Source organism: Lissotriton helveticus, chromosome 11 (assembly GCF_964261635.1).
Source record: "Lissotriton helveticus chromosome 11, aLisHel1.1, whole genome shotgun sequence".
NCBI lineage: Eukaryota > Metazoa > Chordata > Amphibia > Caudata > Salamandridae > Lissotriton > Lissotriton helveticus.
In genome coordinates this window covers 931,724,870-931,752,683 of record NC_136072.1, presented here as the reverse complement: position 1 = coordinate 931,752,683, position 27,814 = coordinate 931,724,870, and the positions used below count along the sequence as shown (strand labels likewise).

General features: G+C 48.0%; 1 protein-coding gene across 1 annotated transcript in view; it reads left to right on the top strand.

Annotated features, from left to right (window-relative positions):
* The window catches only part of PES1 (pescadillo ribosomal biogenesis factor 1), a 142,008-nt gene that overhangs the window by 66,365 nt on the left and 47,829 nt on the right, over window positions 1-27,814 (top strand). Inside the window, exons 6-11 of the mRNA XM_078667252.1 lie at window positions 1,169-1,258; window positions 6,204-6,320; window positions 6,842-6,913; window positions 7,733-7,822; window positions 8,721-8,851; window positions 10,290-10,415. Of these exons, the coding sequence (XP_078523378.1) occupies window positions 1,169-1,258; window positions 6,204-6,320; window positions 6,842-6,913; window positions 7,733-7,822; window positions 8,721-8,851; window positions 10,290-10,415 (626 nt within the window). The remainder of the gene's footprint in view (window positions 1-1,168; window positions 1,259-6,203; window positions 6,321-6,841; window positions 6,914-7,732; window positions 7,823-8,720; window positions 8,852-10,289; window positions 10,416-27,814) is intronic.

Sequence of the window (27,814 nt, the reverse complement as noted above, 5' to 3'; positions counted from 1 at the left end):
AGGGCATTCCACACGTAAGAAAGGAGCCACAAGCTTTCTTGGGAAAATATTCCTTCAGCGGACATCTGTAGAGCTGTTTCTTGTTCACCTAACTTTAATGTGCAGATAATCCAGAACCACCGTCAATTTTTAGTTGGCAAGACTGTATTAAGAACTTTGTCAAAAATCTCCATCATCCCGCTAGCCACTGGTTTCTGTGAGAAGGGCTGGAGATGATTTACAGTCTATATGGAGCATGTGTATCTACAGCCATACATACCATGAAGGTAAAATACTGCTTCACCTAATTCACGTGTTCACCTACTTTTGGAAGTCAGCAGTGACTGCAAATGTTTTCAACACTGTTGCATTTCACAATGCACAGTCCTAACTATTATGTCTTTGGCGCTCCACTCAACTTGCACTTCTCATCCACTAAGCAGAAAACAATCTAAGGAGGAGTCTTTGTCATGGTGCAGTGTTGACCAAGGTTAGTCACAGGCCTTGTGACTCAAACAACTTTAATGAAAAACAACTTGCAAGGGTCTGGTGGCAGGAGTATGCAGAGCAATCAATCTGCAGAAGAACACGCACGCGGCAAACAGTTTGTTGCAAGGGAAGTAACGTTTTTCTTTCCTTTTGTCATGGCGGTAAAAATAAATGTGGCCTAATCACAAAGGCTTTTTAGAAAAACTGTCTTAATAAAACACGTTCACGTATTTATTGCTTCAGTGCTAGGGTCAAATGCCATGTTTTTACTGCAACGCAGTGATATTGACGACAGAAAAATACTGTATACTGCCTCTCAGACTTCACACAGGGTAACAGCTTTGTTTATAATTATGAGTTCTGTTCAATGTGGTTTTACCTTACTGCACAAATTTAAAGCCTTAAATCCTGAAATTCGGCATTTTGTAGATACATACATCTGGACAAAATGTATAAACCATATATGTAGATGTGCGTAGTGATCTGGTCTTTCTGTTACCATTCTTGAAAGAGGTCAGGGGCATTTTGAACCACTCAAGGCTTCGCCTCTCCTAAGTCATGTCCTCTCCACACTCTGTGTGGTACAGCATTTTACGTTTTTTGTATCTTGATGTATAGCATTACCATTGCAGCTTCACCTGTAAGAGTAACTTTCTAGCTTAAAGTTTATCAAGTCTTACCGTTTTTTCTGTGACTGTAGGTGTTCCTGTCAATTAAAGGCATCTACTACCAGGCTGAAGTGCTGGGACAGCTGGTTACTTGGATTACACCATATGCTTTTGCGCACAATGTAAGTAGAACAGATCAAACTCACACTCCAACACATCAATCGGCTCCTAAACGGTTATGCTACTTCATATGCAAATAAGTGCATATTTCCTGGAACTCCCCCACCATCTCCCTGAAATATAAGTGTTTCTTAGACTTTTTGATTCTCCCTCTTTCACTGCTTAACTATCTTAATTAGTGCATCTTGAAAAATGCAGTAAATTGAGTTTCTATGTCTCCCGCTTGCAGCTTTGTTTTCAAAGTGGGCATTTAATTTTTTTACTTCAAGGAAAATTTCTTTAATCTACTAAGTAAGTACAACACCCTTTGCCCCGCCCATAAATTCATCTCCAACACTCTGAGGGCATAGTAGATCCCCAAAATTAAGTGATGATGGTTTTCCTGCCCCTGTGACCCGGAGGGGTTCCCAAGGTAGCAGCATGATAATGTTAAAACCTGGGCTATATCAGTCACATGGTGCTGATTGCTATGCTAGGGATTCCTCTGGCCCTGCAGAGAGAAGGATGAAACCAAGATCATCAAGGTTTAGTGACACACAGAAAACACTTGGTGCCCCTTGCAGGCCTGCCATAGCAACATTGAGGATTGTACTACCAGTCAAGGAGTGGAGGTACAGCACCAGCTGCAATATGAGGGCAGCATGGCATATAGAAGAGAGAGCTGGATAGAGAACTATCTCCTCATAACACGCCTGATGCATTCCTTTGATGTGACCGTAATATGAAGCTTTTTGTTCCCATCTCCGTAATTGCTTGATATGGTAAATACCAGCTGCATATCATTGACAAAATTCTAAACTCCACTCCATTAACCATCAAATCTGAAGTGAGTTTAGATACATATTAAAGAGTCACAGAGACCCTTGCAGAATTTTACATGCGAAGACTAGAACTTCTGCTATTTTCGTACTCTCTACTGTGACGGTATTCTGGAGGAAGGAACAAAACAATTGTGATGGTTTCTCTGGTTCCCATAGCTGATTTCAGCCTTGGGCGCAGCTCTGCATGAGCAGCGGTAACATGAACCAACAAATCATGCTGCTCCACACAGTGTTCTGCAATTTTTGCCTTCAATGCAGGGTGTTTTATTATATCAGCCAGGCCAATTTTGGTACCCTTCTGGGGCAAAACCATGGCAAACAGCAGCCCAAACAAAGTTCCTTCCCCCACCCACCCCCCCCCACTACTCACCCAGCTTCGTGGTCACAACTTAAGGACGTCTGCTATAACAAGCAGATAAGCCGATTACCCATTGGTATATAGCTAGATGGATCTCAAAGATCCAAGGGTATTTCAGTAAAGGTAGAAGCCATGCATATTTTGAAGCAGGTAGGATAACCTTGTGATCCAGCGACGAGTTGTTTCCGTTTCCCAGTGCTTATGGTGCACATTTTCACCTAGGACTAAGACTCCCCGTTACAATTAGCAGGGTTGCTGTTGCTGTAAATACATCACCTCTTTGTAATAGCATAAATTGTGTTCAATTTCTTACCTGCGATGGTCAGTCACCTTTATTAGCCACCTAGAATGGACACCTATCTGTCCCATATTCTGCTTCATGGAGGTATCCACGCCCAAAAAGGCAGAATCTTTCACCAAATGTTTGTGACTTTAATTTTTAGAAAATTGTGCATTTCTATGCACATCTCAACAGGAGCATGGACTGCCTGTTGTAGTTTTGGAAAGTACTCTACTTCTATACAAGACTTTCCTAATGTTAGTTGTTGTGCTCCCTTAACTGTATCAAGACTGATTTGCATATGGCTGGGTCCAAACTGGAATGGCACGGTGTGAGAAGTTGGCCTGATGTGCAGTGCTCACTATTCTAGTGATCACTATATATCAGTCCAAACAACCCTTATTGATGATTGGTTGTAAGTCAACCTTATAGACCAGCTATCCTAGTAGCATGGATACGAGCAGTCTAAGGCTAAGACTCTAGAGGGCGTGTTAAGCCAGCTGTTTTACCATCACATTACCCCTTGAACACCCAGTGAAAGGACACCACACAAGTGTTATGAAAATAAACAATATATTTATTAGAATCACAACAACCCTGTACTCTTTGAGGACAGGGTGCTAAGCACACAACAAAACTCTTATGAAAATACTTAAGTTAGCACGTTATACACAAATGCCCGAGGGGCACGAAAAACCATATACTCTAAAAGTGGAATGCGAATTACTAGCAGGTAAGTAACAGTACTAATAGGCTTTGGAATCGCTAGGACTTGACTAGGGAATCGTTAGATTACTACTAGGAGGCCCAGGGGACTCGGGTGCAGAGTGTGCACTCTCACGCGGGATGCGGGACAAAGTCTATGGGAGCTAGAATTCACAAAGTTAGTGTTCACGGGCGAACCCGACCTGGTAGGGAGAAAACGACAGTGGATCCTGACCCTTGGATAGTGAGGCTATGCTGGGACACCGAAGTGCCGAAGTTACCTAGCCCAGGGGCTGCAGCTGCATAGGTCTGAAAAGACGTCGGGAATCCTCGTGCCGGACCAGGAGCCTGGAAGGAAGAAGTTGCTGGCAGGCGACCAGTGAAGGAAAGTTCGATGGATCCAGGAAGAAGGAAACCTGAAAGCAGAGGGGACCAAGTTCTTGAATCACTAGCCAGTGATTAAGTGGGCACCAGGATGGCACCGGGCGAAGTCACCGCAGTCAGGTGAGTGGGCGCTGCTGGGCTCTGCAGTCTCTCGGACCAGGAGGCGTTGTCGGCGACCAGGATGGAGGTGCGAGCTGTCCCACGAAGGTTCTTGCTGTCGACGTCGCTGGACCCAGGATTGGGCAACAAGTCTTGGCAAATGCAAGGCCCACGCGGTGGACCTAAAATGGCGTCTTAGCCGGACCAGGAGGGTCCAGAGTACTTCTCCGATGGAGGGAAGCAAGGGCCAGTCTGGAGCAACCAGACCAGCAGCAGTGTTGTCGTCGGGCGTCGTTCGGAAGGCCACAAGCCAGCGGGCTAGTAGCCAAACAACGCGGTGAGCAGCAAAAAGCAGAAGGGCCCCACGCTGATCGTGGAGATGCTGGGGGGCTGCTCTTCGGTGCTGGAGCTGCTCAGGGTGGGGGCTTCTCGGACCCCAAAGCACTCACCAGGAAATTACTCGGTGGGCTTGCTGTGCAGAAGTCGTGCAGTCTTGGCGATGGCCGGTCCCTCGAGGTCTCGTCGCACCCACGGTTCTCAGCTGTGCTGTAGAGGTGGGTAGAGGTCAGAGGTGCCAGGGAAGCCGGGTCTCGTCGAGCTGGGCAGTCGGATTCCGGAGGAAGGACGTGCAGCAGACCGCAGTGTTCTTGGATGGTGCCTGCGGATGCAGGGTGACTACTCCTTAGCCACAAGGGAGAATCTTGAGGAAGAAATCGTGAAGTCCTTTCGTGGAAAGTGGTATCTTGATTCCAAAGATGATCTGATTTGGAAGGGGGCCAGTCTCTACCTTTATCTTGAAAAAGGGGGCTGGCACGCGACTAAGTCCTGCCCTAGGGGTGGGACCAGGAGGGGGGTGGTTACACCCACTTCCTTGGCGGGCTTTTCCCCAGCACAGGGTCTAGAGTGTCCCTGGAACTGGTTTAAGCCAGCCCATTGCACAGTGAGCACCGGGGTGCCACGTGCAGTCACCTTCCTCTGAAGCCCTGCCTACCTACAATACACAAAACCCTGTCTGGGACGGTGCTGGCACCGCCCCTGGCAGGAAACCCTTTGTCCTTATCTCCTGCTCTGGGAGGACTCCCAGCAGCAGGAGGGCAGACTTGTGTCTCGGTGGCAGCATCCATTTTGTGGATGCTAAGGCTCTGTCTGACTTTTAACCGGGTTATAGGTTACATGCATGTCGTGTCCCTCTAGAAGGGTGGAATGCTAACCCCGTCGCCAGAATTGGCGAGGGGTTAGTATTCCAATTCGTCTGACACCTTACTCGACATGTTTTGATAAAGCGATACCAGAGTTGGCATATAACCGCGAGGATTATAATGCACTTAAGAGTATATGGTATGCGATATCATGGAAACGGCTAAGGGATGGATCCCGAAAAGCCGCAGACAGGCTCAGCTCATGCCAGAGCACTATCTCACACGATTCCAAGCACTCTGCCTTCAGGATTGTCAAGGCCTGCCATAGGAGTGACTGATAGGAGATCTGTGTGTCCATTTTAGGGTTAGATATAGGTATACTATATCTAAAGCAAAGGGTGATTACACCACCTTGCCCCAGCTGTCGTGCAGCCAGTTGTGTCAGATTTGGATGGCCAGCCAGGGGTGGCATAATACATGCTGCAGCCCTGGGTACACCTATGCCCTGGGTACCTAAGGTACACTGTACAGGGACTGATAAGGTGACTCAGTATCCAATTAGATATGTACCTAGGGTACATGGAATCCATTTTACAGAGAGAGCAGTAGGCCTGGGGTCCTGAATAGCAGGGCCCCAGGTCAACTAAGTCAGAAAACCAGCAAAACACCAGGCAAAAAGTTGGGGGCAACCATAGTCAGGGATCTACCTTCCTACACACGGTGAGCAAAAAAACTATGGATTTAGGCCCAGATCTCTGTAATGCTTGACATTGTTCTGCATTCTGTCCATCAAGTGTTTTTTTTTTTTTTCTCGTAACCTGTATAGCACATTCTAAAACGTCTCCTGCACCTACAGATATTGTAACTAATCCTATTGTAATTAATTGGAAGCCACAGTTAGATGTTGGACCTGAATGATGTTTTTAAGCCTGTTCCAGTAATGTAAATGATATGCAATACAAAATCTTTACACCTGCTTTGCATACCCATTGATGGTATTTTTTGTTCCCAATCACAGGCTTTTCCAGTCTGAACATTTTTCATTCTGAACCGGCCTCTCTCTATTTAGGTTCTCTGTTCTGGGTATTCATCTCTTTGAGAACTTTTCTGTCTACTTTAACAGAATCCAAGTGTCTGATGCTCTTTCTCATACTTTTTCAGCATCCAACCGATGTGGACTACAGGGTCATGGCAACCTTCACAGAATTCTATACAACGCTGCTGGGATTTGTAAATTTTCGTCTGTATCAAACGCTAAATCTTCATTACCCTCCAAAGGTTAGGTGTTTTCCAGCTATCTGCTCAAGTCACATGAGAATTGCCTGTCCCTTTTTAGGCTCTGCCTGCCTGTGACTATACCCTTCTTTATTGCTGTATGTCTGTCTCGCCACACATTGGCAGCTACTTGCCTGTAAGTTTCCCAGGCATCTGTATATCTGTATAACTCAATCTCGATTGATGGTTTCCCTTTTTTCCTACCACACCTGCTTCCTTGCACCCACAACGACTGCTTGCTTATGCCTGTCTGCCACTTTCTGTGACCTACTGTCTTTTTGGCATTTTCTGATTGCCCCACCCCACAATAATTGTGCTCCTCTCTTGCCTGTTAGCTCCTTTCTTTTTGAAACATGCCTATCTCGTGTCCTATCTTCCTTCCTGCCTTGCCTTCTCTTTCTTCCCCTCATTTTGAAGCACCCTCTTCTAGCTGCTTATTTTGTCCCCATAACTTTCGCCCTCCCACCCCCTATTCTCCATCAATTTCTTACCCTCTCTTCACTGTATCCCTCTGGTTTCTGCAGCTGGAAGGACAATCTGAAGACCGCCCCAAATCAGAGGGAAATTACGCCATGGATTCAGAGGCTTACCTGGAGGTTAGTGAAAGACATACTTGCTATTAATGTGAGTAGCCTGATTGTACCCCCTCCAATAAATATGACATAACTCAACATTGACTATGCTGTACTAAAACGGCATGCGGACATTTCACCACAGGACGCACTGCATGTGTTGTGCCTGTCCTGTGGTGAAAATCCCTCCTGCTCGATTAGTCCTCTTCATTCTTTTTTTTGGGGGGGAGGGGGAGGGGGAAGGGGGGGATTCCTTTGATTTGAGAGGAGAGCACAACCTTCACCATGTCTCTGGTTGTAGGGGCACCACCCAGAAGTGCAGCCCACTTAATTTTTCCTTACATTTTCTTCCTTCTACCCCTCATTCACCTGCTTTCGCCCCCCCCCCCCACCCATAAAAGCTGTTCCCCAGCTTTTGTCTGCCTGCATCTGCCACAGTGTGGAATCCAGCCGTGCTGAGCGGCGTAGTGTGCATGGTGAAAGGGGTGCACACTGGGGAAACCAGTTTCATTTGAAACAGTGTGTAGTGTAGAGTGGTGCAAGGGCCATGTGGAAGGCCAGTAGGATGGAAAAGGATGGTGGTGAAAGAGGAGGGAGACCGAGCAAGGGAGATGGCAAGAGAAACACTATCTTTGTCTCTGTTTCTAAGGTGTATTCCCATTCACATGTTGTGAGAAGATGGCTGTGGCAAGGAATGGATTAATGCAGTATTAATATTTATATATTTATATATATATATATCTATATATATCTATATATATCTATATAGATAGATAGATAGATAGATAGATATCCTGTGGGTGCTGTAGTCTTTCTAAGTCTTTAAGTTTTATATCTGTGCAGAAACTGTCGGCACTCAGTGCCAGCCTGTCCCGAGTCATGGTGCCAAGTACTGAAGATGACGTGGAAGTAGACGAGTTTCCTGCTGATATGGTGAGGAATTGGTGTTGGTTTTGAACTTTTACTGCCTCACCTAGAAATTATACCTGATTGCTGTAGTGGACTTCCAATGTGATTTGTCTTTTGATTTGAAATAGTCTGTGATTAGTGTTTGGGTGTTATTACAGAAGTTGCTCAGTGTGTACTTGCTCCAGACTTTCACTTCTTTGCAATTGTCTTCAACCTTTGCTGCTATCATTCACTCTTTAAATCTTGCTTCATGTTTGTCCGCGTAATGTTTCTCAACTAGCAATGTTCTGCAGTTGTTACCACATAGAGGTGTGGCGCCGCGGCCAGGGCGACTGACGCTGGAATCTGGGGACCACGGTTCGATCCCCGGCTCCGGCGGCAGGTTAGCCCAGCACCATGTGACTCTGGGCAATAGCTCGCTTAATCTTCCCGACGGCCCCCAGCGCCTAGAGACCCTTACGGGTGATTGTGCGCTTTACAAATGTGGACTTTACTTTACATACATCCTAATTGTACTGTCCATTTACATTGAGATACACTACTATGCTTTGCAAAACCGTATGAGTAAAGGTCCACCAACTAAAGTATTCTGCTAATATTCACCGAAAGCTCTTTTGTTGCTATTTTTGGGAAAGTCAGTTGTCATGACCTAGAATGTGTCTGTACTTTTTTTTAATAACACTTTTTATTAGGTAAAGACAATTTAACCACGGTTATAGTTCTGGTCAGTATTGGGTCATGTGACATTTTTACATACATACTGTGTCTGTACTTGTACTTGACTTGTGCTGCACTGTATTCGTGTGTACTAGGTCTCTGTTTTTATGCTGCTGTCTAAGTAATATTGCCTTGCTTACTCTTAACTACAGATGCATCATTCATGGCCATTCACGTTTTTATTGCAATTTGTTTATTTGTGTAGGAGAACCCTGAGCAAAAAGAGGAACGCCAAAAGGAGCAGCAGGAATTGGAGCAGCAGCAGAAGCTCTTTGAGGGCCTTAAGTTCTTTTTGAACCGAGAAGTTCCCCGTGAGCCTCTAGCGTTTGTCATAAGGTGAGAAGTGGTGGCACATACGTTAAATAGAAAAGATACCCTTGTGCAAAGAGGAAGTGGATTTGATGAACCCACTCCAGGTTTGAGTGTCTGACCCAGTAAGGTCAGAGGCCATAGAGATGGCACATCCACCAGTCACGAGAAAGAGGCTTGTGCAGGGAGATGAGGCAGCAGAGCATGGGATCTTCGTTATTGTGTGGCTGGAACAGGATCTTTATATGTGACCATTAGAATTAAGTACTTGGAGAACACTGGGTAATTAAATAAGATTCAAGTCCATTGGAGCCCGGCTTGGGTGCGGATCCCATTCTTTAAATGGCAAGCTGTTACACTGAGGTTTTATAACTTGTCAACATAAGTTAATGATTGAAAACCCAGAGAGGAAAAATAACAAGACGAGTTGGCCACACCCTACTTTTCAGGGTCTTTCATTTAGAGACCAGAAGGGTATCCTTTAAGGAGTAACAAAAGAAGTCAGCCTGAAACACGAAGCACAAAAGTTCATTATATAGACTTTGTGACAATGAGAACTATCGTTCTATGGTCAGAGTAGTAGAAGTTTATTAAAAGGATAGTTGAGATCTTCATCGTGTAACACTGCACACTTGTTTGGTTCAATAAACAAACTTGATAAAAGCAAGTTGCTGTATGTTTTGAGCAATATTGACTTCATTAACGGGGTAATAATTGTTTAATCCAACCCCACTAAATTAGTGTCGCTTCAGAGCTGTGTTTCTGATTTCCAAAATGTTGGCTTGTGGATGTGGCTTGTAATTAGCACAAGTGGCGAGTGAGGTCTGTGATTAGTAAAGGTGGCACTAGGGAGATTGTCTCAATTTGTTTTTGAACAAATCTCTGGTTGTGTATTGATCTACATAGGGAGTTTGAATTGGTGTTTTTTTCTCCCAAATTGACAGAGGTGAGTTTGTGTATCATTTGTAATTGGCAGAGCAGAGGATCGGATTGCAAGTCTCCTCATCATTGGAGGATGAGTCTAAAAGGGACTTTATTTTGGAATTTCTATCCTTTAGGGATAGAGGGACATGAGATTATCATTGTGGTGTGGGGAATGCTCTTCATTTTCTTTAGATGTAGTTTGTTTGAGGAGAGATATGCAATATTCATGTGGGCAGTGTATGCTTCCGTGAGTGGGGTGATGGCTGTCCAGTTTCTTCATTGTGAACTAACGTAACTGGTTATGGTTAGATTGTAGAATGGTGCCTTCATGGTGTCTTGGTAATGCAAAGTGGTTACTTTCCAGTGCTTTTGTATTTATTTATTGTTTACCTTAGTTCTCTGCTGTTCCACCTTCAAAGCCACAAATGTAGCTTGCATCTCAGTAGGTGTCTACATTTATATCCCTTGGTTGCTACCTCTGTATGACCACCTCTGTCCCCCTTGCACTAGAATAATACTTGCCTCTGACCCTTTCTATTAGGAGTTTTGGTGGTGATGTTTCCTGGGACCAGTCAGTGTGCATCGGAGCAACATACAGTGCATCTGACCAGACTATCACTCATCATATTGTGGACCGGCCTACTATGGACAAGCAGATTATCAACAGGTGAGTGCTGTCCTTGAATAGCAGGATACCCATGCCCCTTTGTTAGTGTCTTACAGGCAATGCGTGAAGGGTTATTTTCTATATAATATCCAACTTCTTTACCTAATATGTGCCTTACTTCCTAGTTCACATTGAATCTCTTTTGCTATTGATGTAAATCACTGATGTGGATCCATTGACTGTGGTTTGATTTGAAGGATAAAAACACCGCAGAGCCATGCCTGTAATAATATCCAATTTTTCCAGGCTGTAAAGAAGTGTCTCATGATCCACTGTATCACCCAGCTAACGGGCCGAGGATTATCTTTCCTGCCACCTCTAGGACTTAGTCTTGATTCATTGCTGTAAATTAAATCAGGGTTAGAGTGTTATTTTTAATTACATTCTTGCCTCTAAAAAGAAAACCCTTTTGGACTGACTGGTGGTATATTTTTGGTTGGTTCACGTTGACTGTTTCTGCTGAAATTTTTCAGCTGTTCTTTGTTTTCACTAGTTTCCTAGTCACATTGTAGGGTTTAAGTTTCTCATCACTTTTTGATGACCTTCTTGGACTGTACTGCATAATCATTGGACAAATCAGCTGATTTATTCAATTAAACTTGCAAGATTGTGGCCCAACCTGTAGATTGTGGCTTCCACATGACAAAATTGTTGTTTGTTTTTATTCCTTTTTTAAGACACTGTAGGTCCGATATGTAAAGGGTTCTTCTAAATTATTACACGGACTGTTTACGCAACAATTTAAAAATTTCCCTGGATCTTTTAGATTTTGAAAGTTAATGAGAAATGGTCAAGCCCATTGTTTTTATGAATAGTGAGGCTTCCAGTCTGGTTTTTTTTTTTGTCCGCTTACTCTAAATCTATACCGGCTGGTTAAGCATCTGACGATTGCTCGCAGAATGTGCTCGTTTGTAAGACTTTCTCATAATAATTTTGTTTTGAAAAGTCTACCCGTTTTTAGGTTTTGCTAGGCAATGCGTACGAAGTACGCATGCGCTAGCAAAATCTAATGTTTTCCTCTGTGTAGTCGGGTATCCGCCCCCTCCTCCCATTGGCTAGCTCCATAAATGGAGGCTAGCCATTGGGAGAGGGCTCTGTCCGTCAATCCCGGACCAGGTTCGGGGGCGTTCCCGAGAATTTTTCCCTTTTGGCTACGTCAGCCGAAAGCCTGTTCTCAGGCACGCCCCCGAATCTGTGCTGGCATTGACGGCACCCGCCCTCATTGCAGCCGCAGTCATTTCGGAAGTGGTTGGCCGGCCGGCCAATCCTGGCGCGGCCGGCCGGAAGTCCCGCCCCCGCCCGGAGACGCATGGAGCCCCGGAGGAGAAGTGCTGGATGGTGCGGGGCTCCCGTGTGCTGAGGGAGCCCCGGGGGAAGAGACGGCAGGAGCGGAGTTGTGTTCCTCCAGCTGACGGAAGTCCCGCCCGGAGACGCATGGAGCCCCGGAGGAGAAGTGCTGGATGGTGCGGGGCTCCCGTGTGCTGAGGGAGCCCCGGGGGAAGAGACGGCAGGAGCGGAGTTGTGTTCCTCCAGCTGACGGAAGTTCCGCCCGGAGACGCATGGAGCCCCGGAGGAGAAGTGCTGGATGGTGCGGGGCTCCCGTGTGCTGAGGGAGCCCCGGGGGAAGAGACGGCAGGAGCGGAGTTGTGTTCCTCCAGCTGACGGAAGTCCCGCCCGGAGACGCATGGAGCCCCGGAGGAGAAGTGCTGGATGGTGCGGGGCTCCCGTGTGCTGAGGGAGCCCCGGGGGAAGAGACGGCAGGAGCGGAGTTGTGTTCCTCCAGCTGACGGATCCGGTGAGTTTGCAGAGAGGGGAAAGCCGAGCGGAATCCTGGCTCACACACGCACACAGCCCTCTCCCTCCCGCATCCCCCACCCCTCCTCTTCACCCTCCCCTCCGTCCCCCAACATCAGCAGAGAAGTAAATCCCACACTTGGGAAGCCTGACACCAGCTCTGAGATGCAGGCTCAGGTCTTAGCTCCAGAGTGTGCTTCGCGGATAGCTATTGTATCTAATTTATCAGTCTGTCCCCACAATTAAAGTTTCACTATGTGTGTGCTTCGCGGATAGCTATTGTATCTAATTTATCAGTCTGTCCCCACAATTAAAGTTTCACTATGGTAGAAAAAAAGAAACCACAACTGAAGTTTAGTCAAATTTGCATAGTTTAGAAAAATACATTTTTTTATTGGACTAGTTTGGATTTTGCAGTAATCTTGCCCGTCAATGTAGATAGAACAGTACTTGTACAAGATGGCGCTGTAATTATTCAAAAACCGAATAATGACCTAGACGTCTGCTCTAGCATAGCGATCCCTGCGCTGCAAGGGTTGTGTTTCTGGTCTGTGTGCCACGGAAAGTTTTGTCTGTCCCGAAATCCGTTGCCGCTGCTTTTAGTTCCGGATTCCGCATTGACTGCTGATGGAGTCCGGGATGCCCGTTACAGTTTTGGTGAGCTGCAGCTCCCCCTGACTTGCTTTTCTGCACTAAGTTCAGTACTGCGGGTGCGACAGGGGCCGGAGGAGGTGGGGTGTGAGAGGTAAGTACTCAGGGTGGGGGGGAACTGTTCTCAATGCTGGTCAAGGGATGGCTCCACCTGGGCAGGGAGTTCATGTCAAAGGTGTCCCCGCGATATCCTCAGACGGAGCCTAATGAGCTTGAGCCGCAAAACAGGGATCAAGATATCGATGCCGCAGAGACCAGAGTTATATAGCCACTACTAGGCATGTACTTATTGAAGCGCGTGGGCGACACTGAATTTCCGGGGAAAGGGTAGTGTTGGCTTGTTTTTATGTGTTTTTATTTTACCTACATGACCCGGCAAGCAGGTTGAGCTAGGCAGTTTGGAACCGGATTCTCTCCTCCAAATCTAACCAGCTCTGCTGCAGGCTGTTTTCTGAGAGCACCAGGTTATACCAGTTGAAATAGATGTGTGACATGGGTTTGGGTTTAATGTGCGGATTTGTCAGTTGGTCTGATCAGTTTCCAGAAGTAGATGATCCGTTAGACAGGCTCAGGTCTTAGCTCCAGAGTGTGGAATAAACTAAATGCACGCATAAATAAATATATGCACATGTACGTGCAGGTATGCGTGCGTACATACCCTGCATGTCCGCGCGCGTGGACATGATTATATTGCTGCTGTGTGTGTGTGTGTGTGTGTGCGTGCTCCCACACGATTACGTAAAGCTACGTGTCTGTGTCTGTAGGTGTGAGCTTGGACACAACAAGTATACAAATATACATTGTACACAACTCTGAAGGAAAGTGGGCAGATATGCAGGCTGCTAGGTAGATAACGGTGTGTGCGGGCTCTGTGGGGGGAGGCTCGCAGTGTGTGTGGGAGGGCTCTCTGTAGGTGTTTGTGGGTGTCATTGGCGAAAGATAAAGCTAGTGGCATTGCAAATAACAATGCCATTTATTTATGTTAAAAAAAAAAAAGTCAAGAGCTTTGCCAATACCACAAACTTTAACAAAGGCAAAACCATTGCATTGTAAATGCTTGTTTAGATAATTTTGTTGACTTAGTCTTTCCTAATTGTTTTTAAATAATTTGCAGTTTCAATGTAGTATTTTCTTTAGCATTAGTTGTATTGTAGCATTATTGCATCACAACATTTATATAGTGCTTACTACCCCTAGGTGTGATGCTGACGTGCATGCCCATTCCCTGGAAGGTGTGTAGTTAGAAGAGTTATAGTATTGAGCCTATATGGGAAGGGTTTCCATGTTGTATGTGAAAGACACCAAAGTGTAATTATCTTGTTTGGGACGTAGCACTGTGTTAAATGAAAGGATTGTGAAAGATAGGCATGTGATTTTAATTTTGAGATATGCTGGCAGAGTTTTAGCTTTGTTGGTCTCTATAATGATTTTGTAGTTTCTGTAAGGGAGATTTAATTCTTGTTTCTGTATTGGGTGCTGCATTAAGGTCACCTACAATAAACAAGCATTGGAAATGCAATAGGTCTCGCAGCATTAGAGTTAGTGCTTTTAGAATTGTTTATGGGTTTTTGTGTAAATCTTTAGCATTTTTGTTTCCTGTAGCCAATGCTAAAGAATTAAAAAAAAAGCCATAAACATTTCTAAAAGCTCTAACTCAAATGCTCCGAGACCTATTGCACTGTGTGAGGGTGAGGGGTTGAGGGTGAGTGAGGGTGAGGGTGGGTGAGGGTGGGTGAGGGTGAGTGAGGGTGAGTGAGGGGTTGAGGGTGAGTGAGGGTGAGGGGTTGAGGGTGAGTGAGAGCGAGGGTGAGCGAGGGTGAGTGAGAGTGAGTGAGAGTGAGGGTGAGTGAGGGTGAGTGAGGGTGAGTGAGGGTGAGTGAGGGTGGGTGAGGGTGAGTGAGGGTGAGTGAGGGTGAGTGAGGGTGAGTGAGGGTGAGTGAGGGTGAGAGTGAGTGAGGGTGGGTGAGAGTGAGTGAGTGAGGGTGAGTGAGGGTGAGTGAGGGTGAGTGAGGGTGAGTGAGGGTGAGTGAGGGTGAGTGAGGGTGAGGGTGGGTGAGGGTGGGTGAGGGTGAGTGAGGGTGAGGGTGAGTGAGGGTGAGTGAGGGGTTGATGTTGAGGGGTTGAGGGTGAGAGGGTGAGTGAGGGGTTGAGGGTGAGTGAGGGTGAGGGTGAGTTAGGGTGAGTGAGGGTGAGGGTGAGTGAGGGTGAGGGGTTGAGGGTGAGTGAGGGTGAGGGGTTGAGGGTGAGGGGTTGAGGGTGAGTGAGGGTGAGGGGTTGAGGGTGAGTGAGGGTGAGGGGTTGAGGGTGAGTGAGGATGAGTGAGAGTGAGGGTGAGTGAGGGGTTGAGGGTGAGTGTACAGCCTGCTTCAATAACCACGTTTTCAGGTAGTTTCTAAACTTCACACTTCCATACAGGGAGAGAAACGAAACAATTCAGAAATATTCAGAATATTGGAAGAGCGGAAACTGTGGAGGCTGGGAGGGAGGGGGGAGGCGGGGTTCGAAAAATGGTAGACATTGTGAGAATTGGCAGAGTACTACAGAGAATGAGAAAAATAAATTGTGGGCGTGGAGGGTAATTGAAGAGCGCAATCGGAGAGGCAAAGAAATAATGACTAGAACTAAAGCGACCAAAGGAATTAAAATGAACGGATTAAACAGATATGAAATAAGTGCATCCATTGCATGTGCTTGTACTATCAAATTAACTGTGCAGTTCTACGCTGTTCCCCTGTAAACACTTGTAAAGCACGCAAAGTCCTTCTTAGATTTAAAGATTTACTTCTCAGCACGAGCTTTTCTTGGTCGCAGTTTTCGATTTTCTGTATATTCTGATATTTCGATCCATTAGCTATTTCTGGGAGAGTCCAACAACATATGACAGGCTGTGAAAGGAAAGTAAAAGTTAAAGAGACAGAAAAGCACGAGACACGGAGAGAATTTCGCGTGAACTAAATCCCGCGGGATCCGAGTTTAAGAGGGCCTGCACGAGGAGAGCGAGCCGAGCCGTTCCATCTGAATGGAAACACTTCTGCAGTGCTCTGAAGCTGGCTATAAATATTTGAAAACATCAAAGGCGGTTGTGTTAAATTAAAAATGCTGTCGCACAGATAGGAACTAGCCGCGGGGGCTGCCAGCTCCGACATGTGAGCCTGGGATCAGACACAAAGAGGCAGAGCAGCAGCAAGGCAAGAAGAGAGCCGGGGAGTGAGCGAGAGAGAGAGCGACAGCAGAGGGGAGAGCAACGGAGAGACGTGGGGAGAGACCAGGGGTGAGGGGATACAGCAGGGGGGGGGGGGGGTGAGGGGATACAGCGGGGGAGGCAGTCACAGCACGCTAGGAAGAGAATAGACTCAGAGCTTCATATTGTCTGTTTGGTCACGGATTAGCAGCGTAAACTGTGAATAATCACGTTTTTATCGAAAAAACAGTGGTGTGGAAAAATGTATATTTACGACTTGGCTCTGATTTTAACATGGCCATAGCAAATAGTTAAGGCAGCACAGTATCCCATGCTTTCTAGCGGCAGGCAGGCAGGGGAGGAGAGGAGGAGGGGGAGGAGAGTAGGGGAGGCACGGCCTAGCGGCCGTGCAATCAAGTAGTGAGGGGGCGGAGCTGGGGGAGGGTGCGAGAGAGAGTAGGCAAGGCTAGCGGCAGGCAGGCAGGGGAGGAGAGGAGGAGGGGGGAGGAGAGTAGGGGAGGCACGGCCTAGCGGCCGTGCAATCAAGTAGTGAGGGGGCGGAGCTGGGGGAGGCTGTGGAAGAGAGTAGGCAAGGCGACACGGCGGGAGGGGGCGGAGCGGGTAAACAAAGACGGACATGCACGCGCCCGTGACTTTTAAGGTCAATGCGCATGCGCATAAGCTTAATGCGCATGCGCATTGACCTTAAAAGTCACGGGCACTGCAAGGAATCGCCACGATTCCTTGCAGTGTGGATAAAGAGTGGATGAGCCCCTATAGTCTCGCTTGCTCGATGCGCATGCGCATCGACAGGCGAGACCTAAAAATTATGAGGCTGGACGAGTATTAGGAGGGAAGAAAGTGTTGAATATCTGCCTGGATGGAATGTGATATAGTCCAGCAATGGAGCTAGACATTACAGGGGCATATCTGCTCATGCAGATATGTCCTCACATGTGCTATAATGCACACCTCCTTAGGGCTCCAAGGCCTGCTAAAAAAGGTGACTTGCATGTAGCCCATGTAGTCTTTGGCATGGCACACGTGTGCCATGTCATGTTTAAAACAATTAGTCTGTGTGAAATGTGTGTGGGTCCCCTAGGGTGGCATAAAATATGCTGCAGCCCTCTGGTACACATGCCGTCGGGTACTATTACCTAGGGACGAACATGGTTGCGAAAGTCCTTCGCTAATTGTGAAACAATCAGACATCACTTTTTGGGAGAAAGTGGCTTTATATATACACTGGACAATAATGAAGTACAGTGTGTATAGAGTCCACTAACCCCAAAGGTATAACAGAGGTTAAAGTTGGGACTGACCTTACTCTCAAAAGTGGTAGCTTGGTCGAGCAGTAAGGCAGTACCAGAGGGCAGTGCAAAGCATTTGTTGTACACACTCAGTCAGCAAAGGATTTCACACACTCTAAGACTGAACTTCAGGCCAATGTTTTTATATCCACAGACAGTTGTTTTATTTGTAGAACCAACATGCATAAAAATATACATTGCTTGATATGAGAACTCTCATGTAATTCTTTGGCAATGAAGCAAAGTTGATGAACACAATAGGTACAGGAGTTACTGAAGGTAACTCAAGACTAGTCACACTTTAGCATTGAGCTCAATGAATTGTTACCATAAAAGTACAGGTGATTACAGTATAGATTACTTTAGTAGTTCCAGGACTAGATCTTAGGTTCAGTCCTGGGGTCGAAGCTGAAACCAAGTTAGCAAAAACGTTTTCGTTACTGTGGTGAATTTTCATGAATATAAAGCTGTTTTAAAAGTTCACACTTAGAAACTTTTCAATGACAATCTGACAATGTTATTCAATGGGAGAAAATTCAGGTTGCAGGTAAAATATGATTGTGTTACTTTTGTAATCCAGTACTGGGCTTCTAGGGCCAGCACTGGGGTCTAGACTTAAAACAGGTAGGTAATTGCGTTTCAGTAGTTCGTACGATTTTTAAATAATATTTCAACTTTTCAAAAGTGGGCACTTAAAAGAAATTTCATAGAAAAGCCGGTAAGGGTTACTTTTGCGGTTCAGTACTGGGCTGCAAGGTACAGTACTGGCTTCTCGCCTGCTTGCAGGTGAGTACTTCGGAATTCGGACTTCGGCTGATTTTATATGAATATTTGTAGTTTTCAAAACTTCACACTTGAAAAATTTTCGAGTCAAAATGGGTCAGTGTTATCCAATGGCAGGTAAGTGAGTTACCGGTTTCCAGGTGAGTACTTGGCTGGTGAAGTTAGGGTTCTGGGCATAGACTCAGGGGTCCCCCAGGGACAGGTGAGTACAGTTGGTTCAGCCCTAGCAGCGCAGGGCCGGCTGGGTGCAGAGGTAGGTAGTCCCAATGATATCCAATGAGGGAAAGGGGGCCTTCGGTTGGTGGCTGCTGGCTAGCAGGCCACGTGGCTGTGGGAGCTGGGCTCCTGGTCACTTGCTCAGGGCAAGGGGGAGTAAGATAGGACAAAGGTGACACAGCCAGCGGCACTCTGGCGGCTGGGGTCAGGGTGCTTTTGAGCCGTCGGGCGCTCAATGTTATCCAATGGGAAAGGTCAAAAAGGAACAAAGGCTGCAGGCTCGGGGACGGAGACCCTCCAGGGGCGGCCAGCCCTTCGAGAGGTAAGGTGGGATCTTGGAGCACAGGTAGGTACCCCAAAGGGAGGCACAGGGGGCTGTAGGGCGCCGGTGCAGGGGTGTCTTTGGGTGTCGGAAAAGCTTACCCTCGGCTGGTCGTGGTTGGGGTGGCCCCTGGTTCTGAGTCTGTAGGCGTTGGCTGGTTCGTCGAGGAGGGACTTTGGGCACTGTACTTCGGGTCCCAGTCGCTGGGGGGACGTCCTCGTGGTCTTGGTTCGGTTGGGCCCGGCCCGGGCTCGTGGGTGCAGAGTGGGCTGGTCTGGAGCTTCCTGATTGGCACCAGGTGGGTTGTTGCAGCAGAGCCTCTGCTGATGGGAATCCCAGTCTGTAAGAGGGTCAAGGCAGGCAGGTCCTCTGGGTGTCCCAAGGTTGCTGTCCGCAGAAGTCGCCGGGATGTAGGCAGGAGCAGGTTCCAGGATCGACAGGCAGGTAGGGCTGGGGCCAAGTCAGTTGTTGTCGTCCTGTTAGCAGCTGCGCGGCGGGTTTTCTTCTTGATCTTCTTTTTTCTTTTTGTATTGGGATCTGAGGAAGGAAGGTTCAGGGTGCCCCGAAAATACTAAATTTAGGGGCATTACAGGTAGGGCAAGGACAGGGAACAATGGGTCCCTGCCCTGGGGTGAGTACACCCCCTAGCCTGGTCCTCTACTATGGGAGGGGGGCAGGAGCCTAGCTGGGATTGGACAGGGCTCCCCATCTGCAAGATGTCCGGAGCCCGGGGTCGTGCTTCGCCTTGTCTCTCCCACCTGAGGGGTGGGGTTGGCACAGGCTGGCACCCCCCCTTCCTGACGTATTTTTTCTCTCCATTCTTCCCGCCAGAGTGGGGGTTAGAACTGGTGGGGGCCAGTTGCTGGGTACAGCAAATGGTCTGGAGAAGCTCTCAGAGGCGGCAGGCCTTTGAAGCTTCCCCCTTCCCATCCTGGGGGAGGAGACTTAGCACCTCGCCCAGGATGTGCTTTGTTGCAGACCCAGGAGAGCGGGGGCTCTCCACCCAGGGGTCCAGCAACATGTCTGCTGTGTGGCAGCCTCGGCAGCCACTCAGCCCAGACGTGGATTGTAGGTTAGGTTTACAGTGGGCATCTCTAAGATGCCCTCTGGTGCAGTTTACATTAAATCACACACTGGCATCAGTGCGGGTTTAATGTGCTGAGAAGTTTGGTACCCAACTTGTGCGTCTTCAGTGTAGCCATTCTGGTGCTGTGAAGTTCGTAATGACAACCTCCCAGCACCATATACTCGTAATGGCATCACTGCACTTACAGTGCCCAGGAATGGCCCTGGGTACTGTAGGGGCACAGGGCTCATGCACCTGGGCCCACACCTCTGGCATAGGGCACCCAGCGAGAGGGGTGACTGAAGTATGCCAGGGCAGTGGGTTATGTGGGCATGGCACACAGGGATGTGTGCCATGTCGACTCTTGGTTTAGTGCTGTACTTAGGCACTCAGCCTGCAAAGGCAGTGTGTGGGTGCCAGGGTACAGGGCCCCTGAGGGTGGGATGTGCCGCTGCAGCACTCAGCGGTCTTCTCTGGTCACCATGCCCTGAGTACCTAGGGTACTATTTACTATGGGCTGACAGGTGGCCAGATATGCCAATTGGGTTTTGTTTCAGTTCAGTTTTAGGGAAGGAACACAGGCCCTGGGCACCTGGTTGGCAGGAGTCCAGGGCACACTCAGTCAAAGCACATCAGCAATTCAGAAAAAAAAGTGGGGGCATACCAATGCAAGAAAGATGGCACTTTCTCACAACTTTTTTTATTTTTTAGAGTTGCACTGAGTTCTGGTTAGCAGGTCTCAGTGCACTGTCAGTCGGAAACCGCCATCTAGCAGCTAACCAGCATTGGCATAGCCAATAGGTCTTGCTTTTGGGACCTTATAAGTATTTAGTTAAGCAGCACAATATCCTTAGTGCAACAAGATCAACTATTGCATGGCTAAACACTTATAAGATCCCAAAGGCGAGACCTACTGGCTATGCGGATGCTTGTTTTAATATTCTGTCTGTCCAATGCAAGGCCTATGGTGTTTGCGAGTAAGAGTATTTATCATTGTAAATGTCAAAACATTGCACCTGACCCAACAGGATTTCGGTGGTCTGTGATTCTTTGCCTACATGGTGTCCTTCTGGACCCTTAGGGAAACAATTTAAAACAATATGTATATATTCTATGGTAGGTTTACATTTGGGGTAAGATGAAGTTATACATCAGAATGGACTGTTAGTTTTATGGACCGTTATACAGTTGTGAATAATGGTCATTGGATAATTTATGATTAATGCAAGTATTGAAATAAAAAAACTTTACTAATATTAACAGATCAGGGTTGGGTTTTTGTGTGTATTTTTTAAGTTCAACAATAAGCTTTAAGAATGTGTGGAACTATTTTTGTAAATAACTTGTCTGTGTAGCCAGATGTTTATATTTGGATAAAATATATATTATTCCCAAAATTGATGTTAGTAGTTGATGTTCAAGAACCAGGATTACGAAGTTGATGAAGTTGCTGCTTTTGTGTATCACGGAGTGTTACAAAAATTTACATAAATGAGTCCAAAATCCACTGTTCTGTATTACTATATTTTGCAGAAAGTTATTGATGTGCAGTGGTTTGGTAGATCCTTGCCCAAAACACAGAAGGGGGGGTGGGCAGGGGAGTAAACACGGCGAGCTTTGAACCTGATGATCAGTTTTAGGACAGTGCGGGGGCAAGAGGGGTAAGCACGGCGAGCTTTGAACCTGATTATAAGTGTTAGGACAGAGCTGGGGGCGGGGGGGGGGGAAGCACGGCGAGCTTTGAACCTGATGATCAGTTTTAGGACACTGCGGGGGCAAGAGGGGTAAGCACGGGGAGCTTTGAACCTGATGATAAGTGTTGAGACAAAGTGCCAGGCAAAGGGACCGGCACAAGTAGTGAAAAATATGAGAATAACTGTTAGCACAAAGTGCGGGGCAGATGGCGAGGCAAAAAAATAAAATTAGGTGGTAGCAAAAACGAGGAGGGAGGGGGAGAAGAGAGAGGGTAGTGAGAGCAGAGAGCAAGGTGGTGTAGGAGCATGATTCACGCGGTGTAAGGCTTAATGAGCCATTACACAAAGCCAGATGGCCTGTGCACGTTCACGGCGCGCGTAACCGCAAGCTTGAGGCCAGCTGAAAGTGAAAACCCACTTACTAAATGTCTCGCAGACCAGCGCATGCGCTGGCTCAGGCGAGACCTAAAAAAAGGGGACCAAAACCGGGGGAACAACTGTAACAAAATGCCAGTTATCTACAAGCCCTGACAGCTGCAGTGCGATTGAACGGGGTTCTCTCTGAGAAATTCTAGATTGAGCGGGGGCACAAAAGGCCAGCCCCCTTATCCTCTCCTCTTTGCTCCAACGTTGGCACCACTGGCATGTATGATCCGTCTCACCCTGCCCTTCGGGGTCTCGGATTCCCACCTAATGAAGGAGAAAATCTCACTCGAATGATAACCTCTTATACGTTACAGAGCCTCGTGACTTGATCCCAGCAATTTTCTGGACTATTAAGTTGTTTGGTGGCTACTCGGAATACAAAATTAACTAAGAGAAATATCTACTCTTCCAACCTTATATGGTGCCTGTTAGACCCGTCTGCTTCTGAGAGTCCCCTCACCACTATGATTTCTTTTGTTCTCCTGTACCTCCCAAAATTTGTCGCTTTTTATTTGTCTACCAGGACTTTTTATGTGTTGTTTCATGGGGTTAGATGTTCCTTGACGCCCAGTTGCTCACAAGGTTTGTGGCACCTATTTACAAGGCGCCTGGCCCAAAGCAGTGGCATTACAAACTGGGGTTGTCAACCTGTATAAATGAACCTAAAATGGTGGACACCCTTTTTCCTCATGTGAAGTGACTCCCATTGGAGCCTTCATGAACCCTGGCCTTTTGAGGTTTTGGCGCCCTTTGTTTGGCGCGCATTTCTGACAGGAATTCCTTTATTTTCCTCAGGTACACAAAATGGCTGCTCTAGAACCCCAGTACGGTGGCTGTGAGTGTCCTAAATACCCCTCAAGAGTGCCTTGTCACTGTCACAGCCAGAGAAGGTTCTAGAACCTTCTGGCTCGTGCCAGTACCCCAGGGCACTGGCTATATAAGGCCCAGTCCCTGGCGGCCATTTTAGGATGGAGATTAGTTCAGACTAGAGAAGAGATTCCAGACTTGACACCAGATTGACACCTGCCCTGTTGACCCCTGAGGTGGCTGGTAGCGCAGGCAGTAGAGCAGCAAAGGGTTGCTGGCGTTGTGTCTGACTGGCGTTCCAGTCAGCTACGTGATAAGTGATCTAGCGCCTACAGCGCCTGCCCAGCGAGTACCTCATTGCCCCCAAAGACTGTGGCCAGATTGTGTGCCTCCCCGCCCCCCCGGTGGTGAACTGTGATCGATTTATCGAGTCGCGAGGCGAGAGCAAGTTCGCCGCGACCGCGATAGTCAGCTGTGCCCCCTTCGCGACAGGTGCCTCTAGAGGGGAGCTCGGATGTCTCCGAGCCCCACCAGCGTAGAGCGTTTCCTGCGCAGATTGGTGAGGTGGTGCGCCGGGGCGAGGAAAGGCCGGCCTTTGTTGGGCGGGACTAGCGTCTCTGCCACTCCCCAGTGACCCGGGAGCTGTAGCTGTGGGCGGGAACCACCCTGTATGCGGAAGTCGGAGGGAGGTCCGTGGAGCCCCTGAGAGCCCCGTCGCTAACGAGAGAAGTGCTGTGCCCGACTGAATCGTATTTTGATTGCAGCCGATGTGAGGTGGGCCGGTTTCTTCATAGTGAATGCAGCGCTGTGAACCGGCATTCATTTGACTGTGCGTGAAGGTTGTGTGACCTCTCCGGCAGCCCGTTCGTCAGTCTAAAGACTTTGAACTGGTGCCGCCTGTGCTCAAGTGGTGCTAAAGCCCGTAGGCGCGCATAGACTTCACCGGCAAAGCAGAGATCCTATCCCGGTGACCGCCGAGTGCAAATTATGTATTTACTGTGTTTCCTTGCCTTTTAGATATACGCGCATACGCCCTGAGTGATTATTAAAGAGTCCCAAACCTTATTTTGTGCTCAGAGAAGCCGTATACCCGGTCATTGACAACAGCATAAACTGTAAGAATTATCTTTCCCATTTGAAGCGTATTGCACATGTAATGATTCTAAAGTATTTAATTGGTGGGAGCGATACCAGAAGAAACATGTGGTTGTTTATTTAAATGAACCAATATTTATTCTGATATTTATTCTGATATTTATTCTGATATTTATTCTGATATTTATTCTGATATTTATTCTGATATTTATTCTGATATTTATTCTGATATTTATTCTGATATTTATTCTGATATTTATTCTGATATTTATTCTGATATTTATTCTGATATTTATTCTGATATTTATTCTGATATTTATTCTGATATTTATTCTGATATTTATTCTGATATTTATTCTGATATTTATTCTGATATTTATTGTGATACTCAACCCTGAAGTTATTCTATTTATTAATACGATTTATTACCAGAACTGTATGACCAAAAGAAATGTATATGTGCTTTCCCAGTCAACCCTATTTACAACAAAGAACTTTTATATAAAGGAATCTTATTTTTCTACAGCAGTGGTGTGGTGTCCTTCTTTTTGGTGTGGATGTACAATGAGTTATTATTGGGTCAGAGCCGGCTTAACACTACAGCCTTTACTTGCCTTGTCACTTGAGCCAAGCTACCCCCTTTGTGCTGGGTTTGCCCATCGCAGGTCCAACATAAAATTGGTGCTCAGCGGGTGGGATTGCGAGCCGTGCTTGTTTTGAACCCCATAATAATTCAGTGTGCACCACAGGTACACACCCGGAGTTTTCTCCTAGCGGCCCTCCAATTCAACATTTTGCTTTTTCCAAATTCTTTCCTGGAGGTGGGTGGAAGTGACCCTCAAAGTTCTTATCCTGGTCACCTACTTCGGGGTGGTTGTCCACACTTTTCACTGACAAGATGGAATTCGAAATGTCAGAGCTGGAGACCTATACTGTGGCACAGCTCAAGGATTTCTGTCAGGAGAGGGGAGTGTTTGTCAGGCGAGGGGCCAAAAGAGAGGAGCTCCGTACTAATCTGCGAGCATGGGTGGAAGCACACACGGAGGGAACGGTGGAGGAGGAGGAATCGGACAGAGGTACTGTCATTGATAGGACTGCGGAATGTCCCCCGGGGGTGGGTGAGATGTCAATCAGCCCCAAGGCAACCTCACGGGAGGGCAGCAGTGTGTCATCGAGAGGGTTATCAGAAACCGAGTTAGCTGACAGGAGAGAGGAAAGACTGTTAAGGTGGGAAATAGCAAAAATGGAGTTGGAAGAAAGGAGGGAGGGGAGGAGGTTGGAACATGAGTCCAAGCTGGAGATGGAAAGGAAAAGGATGGAACACGAGTTCAAGCTACGAGAACTCGAATTCCAGGCCCCTAACATCACTCCGAAGGGTGTCGAGTCAAAGGAATTTGCCAGGGAGCCCAGGCCCCATTTACCCAAGGACGTTATACCGCTGGAGACGACATAGCCAAGTGGCTGGCAGCCTATGAGGTCTCCTTAAGAGCCCATGGGATCCATGAGAAGCATTGGGGTGGTGGATTATACCGGTACATGCCTCCGACAGGTAGGGATGCCCTATTGGCCCTAGACCGGGAGGAACAGGTTAATTACCCGGCCATGAAGGTGGCGCTCATCAGGAAGTTTGGGTTGACCCCCAAGAAATACCGGCAAAGGTTTAGGGGCAGCCACAAGCTGAGCTCACAGAATTGGGTTGACTTCTTGGATTTTGCCAAGAAAGCCCTGGATGGGTGGGTCCAAGGTAATGAGGTGGAGGACTTTCGAGGGTTGTACGACCTAATACTCAAGGAACATCTACTCGAGAAATGTCTTCCCGAGCTGAGGCAACACCTGGTAGACAGCAAACTTACTTGCCCCCGTAAGCTTGCTTAGGAGGCGGACATTTGGGCAAGTACCCGAGTGTCCACGAAGGGGACGGGAGGAGATTCTCAGAAGTCCGGACAGGGCGCTCCCCAGAAGAAAGAGGGGGGAGATAACAAGAAGCAGGAGTTCTCCAAAGGCCCCCAAAATACCTTTAAGGGGAAAAGTTTCTTCTCCACTTCTAAGGCTAACCCGCAGAAGAACCCTAATCCTGGCCAGAGTCAGCAGCCAAGGGTTATCCATTGCTTTGAGTGCGGTGGTATTGGGCATTATAAGGGAGATGTGAAATGCCCAAAGAGACCACCCCCTCCCACTGGAGGAAAGGCCCCGGGAGTCGCTAGTGTAGCGCTCGGGGAGGAGATGCCCTTAGTTAAGGGGGGGGAGTGGGCGGGTGTCACCTTAGTGTCCCTGGGTGATTGGGAGGTGGTTCCAAAGATCCAGGTGCCCTCAAATACTACCAAGTATGGGCAATGGGTCACCATCAATGGCCATAGAGGGGAAGCTCTGAGAGATACAGGAGCCAGTATGACTATGGTAAGGAGTCATCTGGTGTCCTCAGAGCAGGTGATTCCAGGCGTACTTCATCCAGCCGCGATGGCTGACGGCAGAATGGGCCACTATCCTGTGGCCGAGGTTCCCTTTGAGTGGGGAGGGGTTGCAGGTTCACTTCGAGTTGCCGTAAGCCCCGCCGTGCCAGTCGATTGTCTGCTGGGCAATGATATGGAGCACAATGCTTGGAAGGAGGTGGAATACCGGACTCATACTGAGATGCTGGGTACACCTGATTGGGCCTGTGTGAGTACCAGGCCTGCGGCTGCTCGGGAGGAGAAGTCGCGGGGGTTGGAGCCTGGAACAATGGCCCACCCAGCTGCTGATGAGGGAACATTTCGAGGACAGGAGGAGCCTGCCTCGATGTCCATGCCCCGTGAGACGGATAGGCCACCTGTGGAGGTGGACCCGGAGTCCGCGGAGGAGGACATGGTTCCGTTGGAGGACTTGCCTATCCCCGCTGAGTGGCGAGTGGAAGGAGGACCATCCAGGGAGGAACTGAGCAAGGGACAAAGGGAATGTCCCACCCTCGAGGGTCTGAGGCAACAGGCTGAAGCCCAGGCAGCAGGTAACGAGTCTGGGAACTATCGTGTTTACTGGGAGGATGGTCTCCTCAACAGTGAACCCAGGGCGCCAGTGCACGGATTGTCACGGGCCCTGGTAGTCCCACAGTGTTACCGAGCCTTCCTATTAGAGTTGGCTCATGAGATTCCCTTGGCAGGACACTTGGGTCAGGACAAGACCTTTGCCTGGCTTGTCCCCCACTTTTATTGGCCTCGAATGAGGGTGGCGTCCGAAACATACGGTCGGTCGTGCGTGTCATGCCAAGCCAGTGGGAAAACAGGGACGAAGCTGAAGGCTCCCCTGGAACCACTTCCCGTCGTTGGCACCCCCTTTGAAAGGGTGGGCATAGACATTGCTGGGCCCCTAGATCCACCTACATCATCCGGTCACAGGTTTATCCTGGTCCTGGTGGATCACGCCACAAGGTATCCAGAGGCAATTCCTCTGAGAACCATTACTGCACCAGAAGTGGCAAAGACCCTGATGGGGATCTTTACCCGAGTGGGATTCCCCAAGGAAGTTGTGTCTGACAGGGGGACCAACTTCCTGTCAGCATATATGCGGGCCATGTGGAAGGAGTGTGGAGTGACTTACAGGTTCACCACTCCTTATCACCCACATACCAATGGTCTTGTGGAAAGGTTCAACCAAACCTTGAAGGGTATGATCAGAAGTCTACCTGAAAGCCTGCGGAGGAAATGGGACGTCCTCCTACCCTGTTTGCTATTTTCCTACAGGGAAGTGCCGCAAAAGGGAGTGGGCTTCAGCCCCTTCGAGCTTTTGTACGGGCACCCTGTACGTGGACCTCTCAGCCTGGTGATGGACTCCTGGGAAAAGTCTCCCCGGAAAGTTCCCCAGGATGTGGTGAGCTACATGCTGGCCTTCCGAAGCCAAACGGCTAAGTTGTGGAAGCAAGCTTCTGACAACTTGGAAGCCAGTCAGGCAGTCATGAAAGCGTGGTATGACCACAACGCTCACCCAGTGGAGTTGGAGCCTGGCCAGAAGGTGTGGGTGATGGAGCCTGGAGAGCTGAGTGCCCTCCAGGATCGTTGGACAGGCCCCTACGAGGTATTGGAGA